We start from the raw sequence: 11,558 nt of genomic DNA, 5'->3' as shown, positions 1-11,558 counted from the left end.
CTTCGTCCACACCATAGCCACTCGTTTTTTCTTCTTGATCTTCGATCATCGATGCACAAGGGCAATAGAATGCCTCGTTTTTTTTTTAATACGTTGGATATGAGGGGTGAATAGACAGACGTAAAGAAGAGGATCGATCCTCCTCCTTGTGGAGTAATACTACAATTTTACCTATTGGACCCTCATGTGTCAAATTTTAAATCATTTCCATCCTAACCCTAGAATCTTGGCAAATTTAATTTTACTAAATGAAATCTTAACCGCTCTAATCATATTAAACCAATATTTTTAATCATCTTAAGTACCTAAATCATTAAACCTTTAGGTGTACATATATATATATATATATATATATATATATATATATATATATATATATATATATATATATATATATATATATATATATATATATATATATATATATATATATATATATTACTTCATTGAATTTATAATCATAAAAGAAACAAATTCGCTAAAGAGAAATATTATTCAAGTAACGGAAGCTAACCTTGATGACATATTAGAATTTGGGTCGTTACACTCAGCGAGTCGGAAGGTACTCAAGGGTGAAATAGACATGTTACATGTTTATCATTATACGTATGTATGATGTTTGTATGTTATGTATGATATATGGTATTTGTGAAACTCACTAAACTTTGTGATTACGGTTTAAGTTTATATTTTAGGTACTTTCAGTTTGAAAGGGAAGGGTCCAAATTAATCGAGCGCATTCACTCATGTTTTTCTCATTTTTATGATTTTGAGAATTATAGTCTGATAATTATTTTACTATGACATACTTTTGGGTTGTTCGATATGATTATTTGATGATCTGGATTGAATTAAAAATCAATTTTTTTTATTTATGATTTTTGAGATGTTTCACTTTCCTAAAATTAGTGTTTCCTATTTAATCTATGAAAACCAGTGAAAAATATTAGAAAATAGAGTGTACACAACTTATTATTATCTATTAACTTACATTATTTTGAAGCTTTGTAGGAAGGTTTGCGATGCTGATTTACCTAAATATACATATTTTTTTCTTTTTCGGATAACAATATGCAAAGAAAACATTAATTAGTAGTCTATTGTTATAAAATCTAGGGTAACAAATTCACTTAATTACTTAATTTATTTTTTATGTAGGAGACTCTTTAGGAGCTGCGGTAGTTTAATAAACCTTAAAGGTAATCAAAAGCTACGGTTCGTCTGCTACGCCAACTTTATAACCAAACAAAAAGGAAAAAGAAATTGTCGTAATTTTTTTTTTGAAAAATATAACGTATTCTTAAACTACACCTTAAATCTATTTATATCTACAACAGAATTTGAACCTTCAGCCTCAAGGAGGAAAAACAACACCGAATACCGCTGGGCTAAAAGCCCTTTAGTAAATCATGGCAATTAACTTTAAAAAATAATTATTTAAATATCTATAGTTTGTAATATTAATGGCTTCGTTATGCATGTACTTTTACTCAAGTAATTGTTTAAAAAGGTAATATATATTGTATATACTTTTAATCAAGTAATTGTTTAAAAAAGTATTATATATTGTATACATATTTTTTTTACCCGCAAACTAGGTCATGAAGCAATATAAGGATTGTGTAGACGATCTCTTCGATTCATGAAATTATGAAGATAAATCGATCTTTTCTATATCAATTTTGGCATGTATCTCATAAGAAGAGAGATATTTTTACGCGTACCGACAGTGTCAGAACTTACAACGAAATAATGCATTTTGAAATATGTTCGCGTTTCATGAAAGCTACCAGATCCTTAAAAGCTATACGTCCAAACCAAATAATCCGAGTTGACTGACGCTGGAGGGAGTACCGGGCCCGCTGGGAGGACGCTCAGCCGGTCAGCGGCGTCAGCCCCCTAAGCCTTATCTGTTTTATCACGTCCACAATATTTGATGCCACTTCGTAAAAAAAAATTATTTTGTATATCAAAAAGTCGAATTTAGATAATCAGTCCTTTCACATTGTATGTGTATGTGTATGTTACCATGCATATTCAGTCATTTCAACATTTTATGTCGGGCCTCACGAATTAAATTCCAAATGCACGAATTTTTGATTGACTTGATGTACATCACCGGAAGTTTTGACAGTTTTTAATATATTAAACTAAATCAATGTTTACTTTACAATTTTCATTAAATGCCCTTATATTTATAGTTGATTTTCATATCATACCTTATACTTTTTGAAACTTTAGCTTTTATATATATATATATATATATATATATATATATATATATATATATATATATATATATATATATATATATATATATATATATATATATATAGAGGTAAGAGTTATATGGAAAATGAATACAAGAAAGATAATAGAGAGATTTGATTGTATTTTATTAAAACTATATTGTTTTTAATGGATCTATACCTAATATTAGGTACATAACAGCCACATATTCCTTAAGCCTTATAATTAATGAAATTAAAGGCATTTAATAATTAATGAAAGTTACTAATTTATGTTTATTTTTTATTTATTTTATTATTTAATGGTTTTAGTCTTGAACATCTCTCTCTCTCTCTCTATATATATATATATATATATATCTATATATATATATATATATATATATATATATATATATATATATATATATTAGAAACATCAGAATCGCACATATACAACAATTTTGTTTTAATTTATACAGATCTTAATAATTATAAACAACAAAACATAAATTTGATTTTACTAATTATCAGATATTATAACTGTAGAATTGTTACAATTATTGTGTGTTGCAAATGGAGAAATGTAGGAATTCAGGCGAGCAGCATAAACAATTTTCCATCCAGCAGACCGTGATGATCTGTTGTGACGCCAAAGTGGTAAAATAGTAGGCATTGGATATCCTCCATGTAAATCAACCTTCACATAATGATCACCTCTAACAAGAGCAATAACAACAACTCTATGAGTTGAGATGTCTTGGGGACCAAGCCATAGTGGAAAACATGTTGACGGACTATCTTTGCTTAGAAAAATAACTATTACATTATACTTGTTAGCAATGAGAAAGCTAGTGACCGGCATAATCAACCAATGATCTGTTGGTGCGAAATGTGATCCATTGAAATTCAATGAGTGGTGTATGGTGTTTAAATCGTAATCAAAAATCTGTGCGTACTCAGCTGGGTGTGCTAACAACTCATTCTGTAAATCTAAGCGGATTTGACGCCAATTATCTTCACTATAACCGAGACACGCAGCTATTGCACGAAATCCACAATTTCCATCTCCCCTCACGTTTTGTATGTTTGTGACATATGGATGAAATTCATACGGAATTTCATTCATAAGTGGATCTGAATTATACATTACTTGTTCTTGGTTGAAGTACGAGCTATGCATCGATTGTTCCTGATTAAAAGTTGAGTTGAACATTGGAGGTTCTCGGAACGAGTACGTACTGTGCCTATCCGGCTCCTGGTTTAGATCAAACAAATTAGACCGCATATAATCAGGCGTATAAGTAGAAATGCTACGTCGAGACGGATATTGAGTTGGTGGCGCTTGAGTCGGTTGATCTTGAGGTGGTGGATGTTGAGTTGGTGGGTCGTGGTTTAAATCGATATGGGTTTTCTTGAAAAGTTTCTTCTTTAAGGAGGGGCGCCCACGAGTATTTTTGTGAGTAGCAGGTTCAGAAACTGAAGTTGTTGACGGCGTGATTAAGTTTAGTAACTTCCTTGCTAAACTTAACTTAACAGGTCTTGATTGTTTTTCGTAATGAGCATTAAACATATTTACCTCAACTGCACAACCCAATTTATCATCTTCTAACGATTTGCATTCTAATAAATCAAGTTTCTTCCAAAACTTATCTACTGAATGAAGCGGTACACAATGACCTTTTTTAACAAATATAGCTTGTTCATGCGCACATGGCAGCACATAACTTGTACGTACTTGACATCCACAATTTTCATAAACAAATCCAAATTCTTTGGACCGCTCATATTCTTTGAAAATGATATCAAGTGCATAAATTGAAACGAAACGACACAATGGTTTTAGATGTGGTATTTCGTAGTACCGATGTACAATGAAAATTTTGTTATGCGCAAGACTCGCTTTTATACCTGTGTATTGTGACTCAACAACATCAGCAATACGCTTCAATGATTTGGCGATATCTGATCTTGATGTTTCGACATATCTTTTTAACTTGGCATGTTGACTTTCAGCTCTATTAGTTGTGTGATTGCCAAAGTTAAGAAACTTATCGGTCCATGCAGACACAAACTTTTCTTTGTGTGGTGTCAACCATGTTTTGTTTAGATAAGAAAATGCATCTGAAATACATAAAAAATTTCAGTTGATGTAATGATTTATAACATATTATAGTGTATATTTAAAAATACCTGGATAATTGTTCGTAGTTTTTTCAACTTGTGCCAAATTCTTGTTGTATGCTTCCTTTGTTTCAGAGTTAACCAACCTCGTCCATGACGTATAAAGAACATCCCAACATGATTTGCATTTCTTCATGATATTGTTATTTATATGCCATCTGCAAAGTAATCCTTTAGCATCTGGAAATATAATAGTGTATGCGTTCATGAGAGCCATTTCTCTATCAGTCACAATAACACGCGGCAACATACATCCTTCCATTACCGATTTTAGACAGTCTAAAGCCCAAACATAGTTGGATTGTTTTTCTTCATGCATGTACACAAATGCAATGGAAAATGCCATATTTGTTGGAGTTACACCAACAATCTCCAATAGAGGCATCCCGTACTTGTTTGTTTTATATGTTGCATCCATTAACAAGACATGTGGAAATGCACGCCATATTTCTAATGATCTTGGATGAGCAAAGAATAAATCTTCTAACTTATTTGTCAAAACATTTGCACGACTATAATAAACATATCCATTTTGATCTAGAAATTCCATAACACCTTGCATTTGAGTTTTACCTTCTCTCTCCCTACGTCGAAGTTTTTCGTCTGCATTGTAGATAGTTTTGAGAGTAGATACATTTTTCGGATTTAGGTTTTTTAGTGCAGATAATATATCTTTTGGTTTGACATTTTTTTTCAACAAATCTTCCACTATTCGACATTCATATTCAGTTAGTCGTCGTGGATAAGGATGACCTTCTAAATATAATGACGGCTCATGGTTATGAAATTCACATATCATTTTTATCTTCCAAGAATTATCTACTGACGAATATTTACCCTGTAGGCTAAATGGACAATTAATTTTTTTTGTCCCTGTTTTTTTTTGGAGATTTGTGTACTTTTGTATGTACCTCCACGGTCACATTGAAATACAACATTAAAGTTACGTTTAGAATTTTTTATGACGATGACATAACCTAAAGTATTTGCCATATTTTGCACCCAATCCATCAATTCTTGACGAGAATTGAACACCTAACAATTATATTATTATCAGTAGCAGACAAATCCACTTGATGCTTACATTACAGTAACAACATACTAATGAATTTATACCTTATTTGTTTTGAAGGGTGACGTGTCATCAAAGAAATAACGACTTTCGTTCAAACTTTCATTTTCATATGTTTCATTTGTGTCCATTGGATGAATATCCGTTTCGAATGGTGATGTGTCGTCGAAAAAATAGTTATTTTCATTGAAGCTATTATTTTCATCTATTTCATTTGTCTCCATTGGATGAATATCATCTCTCTAAACATAACAAAGAGAAAAAAATATATAATAATAATAATAATAATAATAACAATAATAATAATAATAATAATAATAATAATAATAATAATAATAATAAGAAAGGTTAAGTACAAATACCTCATAATATGTGTCACCCATCCATTCTTTCCAACTTGTCATTTAATAAAATCTATATTTTTAACAAATATCATATATTTGCTTTTATTAACTAAACTTATTATATATATATATATATATATATATATATATATATATATATATATATATATATATATACTAAAACACATGGTTATATTATTATTATTATTTTCAACATTATCTCTTTTTAATGATTGAGAATTTTAAAGTGTTCAACACCAACTAAAAAATGTTTTATATATATATATATATATATATATATATATATATATATATATATATATATATATATATTAAAATAAAAAATGATGATAAAGTATGATCATCCCCATCGAGGGTTTTATGATTAATAGGTTAAAAAGTGGTATTATAACATTGAATGGAATAAAAATGCATTATAGCTAGAATGTAATGAATGAGAAGTTCAATCCCCATTGAATCATGTATAACCAATAGTAAAAAATAATATATTTAAAATTAAAATTAATAATATAATAAAATATAATATAATAAAATATAATATAATTAATTAGGAAAACGTTAGAGTTATAAAACATAAAAAAAAAAAAAAAAAAAAAAAAAAAAAATTATTGACTAATATATATTAAATGGTTTATAAAAACAAAAGAAAAAAAGTTTTCTAATATGATATATTTATACGGTGATGGTTGATAGAAAACAAATAGGAAAGAGTTATAAATTAAAATAAAACTTTTTTTTAACCATATAACAAAAAATAATAAAGTTTAAAGTAAATACTATAAAACATTAAGGGTGTATTTTGAAAAATCTTTGCAAGTTGAGGGACAAATTAATTTTATCTTGTCAAATGTCATATCTGACCTTTATATACGAATCCTTCGTGCATATAGGAGTACCCAAATTTCCATCGTCAAAATCATTTATTCAAAATTGATGTGACGATGACATAACCTAAAGTATTTGCCACATTTTACACCCAATCCATCAATTCTTGAGGAGAATTGAACACCTGCCAATTATATTATTATCAGTAGCTAACAAATCCACTCGATGCTAACATTATTGTAACAATATACTAATGAATTTATACAATATCCGATTTGAATTGTGATGTGTCATCGAAAAAATAATTACTTTCATCTGCTTCATTTATGTCCATTGGATGGATATCCGTTTCGAACGGTGATGTGTCCAACCCTAAAGACTTAAGGTGCTTATATATGGTGCAACACCCTAAATTAGGGTTTCATTAGGTCACACGTAAGCTTCGTATGAGATTTCCTATTTTGATTTAACGGTTCTTTTGTCATTTTTAGGTTTTTCTAATACATATTAAATTATGATTAATTTTACTTAAATAATGGTTTTAGCAATGGGTTAAAAAAGTTATAAATTGATTGATGTTAATAATATGAATTTTAAAAATAATAAAATATATTATTAACGTTTTGATGAAAAATAAATTTATTGAAAATGGTTAGAATACATACCTTAACATTTTAATTGATATTATTTTGAATATATATTTTTAAGATTTTTAGTATTTATTTTTATATGTGTATTTCATATAAAGTTGTTGAAATTAAAAAGAATAAAAATTAGAAGAGTTTGTTTTGTAACTTACATCTAATTGAAAGGGAATAAAATGTAAAATATAAAAACAATTGAAAATAAAGAATCGAAAACAAATATGATGATGGGATTGATTGTCTACTGATTGCTTATACACTAATAAATTCGTGCTAATAGGAGCACCCTTTATGTCACATGCATGATACATATGACATATCCCTTACAACAATACATATACATAATTCACTTGGAATTTTAGGGAGATTCTATTTACATGAATTAAATTCTAACTAGACGAATGATATTTATCGATTTGATGTGCAGCATTGGATATTAAGCCTAAACTTTTACAAATTGCATATATTAAGTTTATTTTTATTTATAACCTTTACATAATGAGGCACGAGATGTCGATACTGAGGACAAGTAGGTTGTGTTTGACGTATCACAACTAGATGATAAGTTAGTTTATTTTTCGAGTTCTTTTATGTTATCGTGTTTGGCAAGCCAAAAAGTAGCTTATAAGCCAAATTTTTTAAAAGCTATTTAAACTAGTTTTTTAGGAGTTTTTTAAAATTTTCCAAATACACTCCTTAATTAATTATAGAAACACATACTCGTACATGTCTTTTTATGTAATTTTATATGTTTCAGCTAGTTTTTCAGCTAGTTTACCAAACGTTATTTTTTATCAGCTAGTTTTTTAGATATCAACTAGCTTTTTATTTAATAATTAGTTTTTCAGCTAACAACTAGTTTTTCAGCTAGTCCGCCAAACATAGCCTAAATTAGTAATTAAATACAGTTCTAGCTTTTTTAATATATATTTGGAGTCATTATTATTTTCCTTTTATTTAGTATTAATCTTTCGTTTTAGTTGAATAACTTGTTTTGCAAGGTTAGGTCTTACGCCTAATTCCCGAGTTGTAGCAAAGAAAAGAAAAGAAGAGAAAATAAAAATAAGGAATGAAAATAAAAGAAAGTAAAATATATATATATATATATATATATATCTTTTGTGTTCTCGAGTTGGAAAGAAGTAAAATGAAAAGTAAACATTTTGTTCTTTCTTTCCAAATCATTCTAAATCGGAAAGAAAGTTAAGAGGGAAAGTGATCATTTCATTTCCTTCATTAATGAAACTCGAGAACATCAATTTCTTTTACTTTCTTCTCACTTCCCTCCATTTCCTTTATTTTCTCTCATTAAGTTGAACTCGAACAAAATGTTAGCATCTTAGTCGGTTTATATTTTGAAGTCTATAATTAAGGGTTAATTGTTTATGATAGGTAGGCTATTATTTTGGTTTTGATTTATAAAAAAGAGTCTAAACAAAATTTTCTCAACTTTTTGTGTTTTTCTGTTTGATAAGAAATATTATCTCCATTGGTTCTTAACGTTTGGCAATACACTAGTATTAATTGTCTATTCTGTAGCTAACTTTCCGAGAGCTATTGTTGACAATCAACCCAGCCCAGATCAGGTCGATTGTATCGAGCAAACTCTACAACAATTTCAACATATAAAAAGATTATGGAGAGCCTAACGACCCTTACAACATAGGTACGTAACGAACAACCAAATCGAAGAAGACAACCGCCCAATAGAAATCCTAATGATTTACGAACCCTGAGACATCAAGCTTAAGGGTTTCGCAATCATGAAGAGAAAGATTTTGATGTCGAGGATGATCTCGGAGATGAAGAAGAAAGGGGAGGGAAATTAAGACGACACAGATGTCATCACTCCAAATTTTAGACCTAGCATGGTCTAAACCCTAACCAAGTTCAAGTGAAAACACATTACAATCTATGTTGTAGTGTTTCATCTATAGCCTTCAGAGCAGTTTTATAAACTTGTATCTAAGCTTGGGTTGAAAGTTATTTTAAGTTAAACTAACATATGGCAACATGAGATAAAAGTTTAAGTTTAAAACATAAAATAAAACCCCATATAGGTGTTTTCGGTCCTAAGATATTAACAAACAAAGTGAATTCGATCCTATCATATTAACAAACAAAGTGAATTCGATCTTATCATATTGGAAACAATTAGAAATCGATCCACAAAATAAAGGACAACTAGTGTTCCGTTTTAAGAATCTTAGAACCTGGTTGTTTTCGGCCATATCATCCATCAAATGGTGTTCTCGGTCTTGGTATGGCCGAACACACAAAGAAATGGCCCATTAAGGACCGAATTCTCTAAGGCCCAATCAACTATGACTGAGTTCCCATCCATATATATATATATATATATATATATATATATATATATATATATATATATATATATATATATATATATATATATATTTAACCGATTTCCCAATTCATTTCTCACTTTTGCCACCGAATTCTTTATAATTTTTCTCTCAAAACTCATAAGAATTTCACCCAGAATCTTCATATCTTCAACCGAATTCCTCAAGAACATTCATACTGTCACACACCCAAACCGAATTGGCAGAAACATTCGGGGCGGAGGACGTCATCTACATTATCATAACAATTGCATAATAGTAAACAAGCAACAACACCATCCATTGTATTAATAGTATAGTTCAATACAAATATGTTCTTTGCAATAATAATAAGACACCAAAAAATGAATAATCAAAATAAAGACAAGTCTAAAAGTGCTCCATCTTCTCAAAACTTGTCATATGTAAGAATAAAAGTTATTTTGAAAGAGAGGATCAACAATTAAGCTGGTGAGTTCATAAGTATTTAGTGTCAAATGTTGTATAAGTTTGAAAAAAAAAACTATTTGTAAATGTTGTAAATGTCTGTAAATGCTTTTAATGAAAGTTTGTTGTAAATGTTTGTAATAAATGTTTGAATCCCCTAGAAAATCCTATATTTTCTTCTAAAACGTAGCCTTCTACCAAGACCTGAATGTTCTGAATGTTTATTTCTTTGTAAAAGTGAGTGTTTTTCCCAAGTGTGACTATCATTACCAAAATATAGCTTTACATTATCGTTTATGTGATAAGATCACAATGTGAATGCAATGGGAAAAATAATAAAGTACTATAGTACTTTATATAGTAACCACTATTGTATTAACTACCTTAAATCAATAGTTAATTAAGGTATAATGTGATATGATTGTAACCATACTTGATCGACTAGTAGAAAACACGACGCTCGAAGACGTCGAAATGTTATGACATTCGTCACCCGTAGACCCGCAGGTCCCACTGTAGCTAGCAACAAGGTGTAGCATGGTCAATCCAGTTTAGATCTATACACAAATTCATGCTCTCCCTCTAGGAGACTCTGGTTACAAAACGAGACACAACAGTATAATGCCACACCACGAAGTAGTGGCTCACATTTATGTTATAATAATCTTGTATTTGTATAGTATGCTATATCTGTTCTAGTGTATTGTATGTTCTCTTTGTATAGTATGTGGTATGTTCCTCCTTGTTTCTTGTTATAGTATGTTTTTTTGTTTCTTTTTATAGTATGTGTGAACTGACTTATGTATGAACTGACTCTTGTAGGTTTCATTGTACTAGAAATTGTTGGGTAGCGGTTTTTGATGTATTGCGTCCATTGGGCTCGGTTATTAGTCCAAGTTTTGTAACTCCGGTTTGGGCCTGTCCAACCGAGAGCTTGATAGGGTTTAGTATATATTGATATGCTTGCATGCATATTAGGTTAACGATAGAAAAGATTATTACGATAGATCAGAGATTTATTTCTTCATCGTTCTTGTAAACCCTAAATCCTCTACAGTGGAAGTTCTTTATCGAGCTCTGCTGAGGATTGTTGATCAATCATTCGACACACTTTGATCCATTCTTGTGTTATTCGTTGTTATCGTATTTATTATTTTACCTGTTATAAAGATTTAATCGATCTTCAAGTTAGTTTTTAACTCATCAATTGGTATCAGAGCAGGAGGCTGGGTAATTCATACACTTCTTTTCTGTGAAAAAGGTTTCGATTAGGGTTATTCCGCATTTACTGATATTTATTGAGCCGTCATCCCATAATTGACGTAACTCGATATTTATTGTTTTGCCCTAATTTAATACATTACAAGTCTGATCTTTTAACAGGTTATTCGATCAAGCATGGACGAGTCGCAATCCAATCCCATTAATATTTCGAACAGCATTGGATC

At 29.7% G+C, this 11,558-nt stretch overlaps 1 protein-coding gene across 1 annotated transcript; it reads right to left on the bottom strand.

Moving 5' to 3' along the window:
- Window positions 1-2,751: 2,751 nt before the first annotated feature.
- On the bottom strand, window positions 2,752-5,888 carry LOC128127668 (uncharacterized). Its single transcript, XM_052766328.1, has 5 exons — window positions 5,847-5,888; window positions 5,529-5,726; window positions 5,324-5,447; window positions 4,422-5,168; window positions 2,752-4,352 (listed from the first exon to the last, which is right to left on the bottom strand). Exons 1-5 carry the CDS (start codon window positions 5,886-5,888, stop codon window positions 2,752-2,754), a joined length of 2,712 nt encoding a protein of 903 aa, XP_052622288.1.
- Between the last annotated feature and the right edge of the window lie 5,670 nt (window positions 5,889-11,558).

This window comes from Lactuca sativa, chromosome 1, assembly GCF_002870075.4.
Source record: "Lactuca sativa cultivar Salinas chromosome 1, Lsat_Salinas_v11, whole genome shotgun sequence".
Lineage (NCBI taxonomy): Eukaryota > Viridiplantae > Streptophyta > Magnoliopsida > Asterales > Asteraceae > Lactuca > Lactuca sativa.
Note: the sequence above shows the minus strand (reverse complement) of the source record. Positions and strands in the feature narration are given on the sequence as shown.

What these genes read in the sequence shown, in the direction of transcription:
- LOC128127668 (XM_052766328.1), bottom strand. Translation starts at nt 5,888, where the DNA reads ATGACAAGTTGGAAAGAATGGATGGGTGACACATATTATGAG. An exon ending in CACCCTTCAAAACAAATAAG is followed by an intron (nt 5,448 to 5,528) that starts GTATAAATTCAT and finishes TATAATTGTTAG; the next exon opens with GTGTTCAATTCTCGTCAAGA. An exon ending in AACTACGAACAATTATCCAG is followed by an intron (nt 4,353 to 4,421) that starts GTATTTTTAAAT and finishes TATGTATTTCAG; the next exon opens with ATGCATTTTCTTATCTAAAC.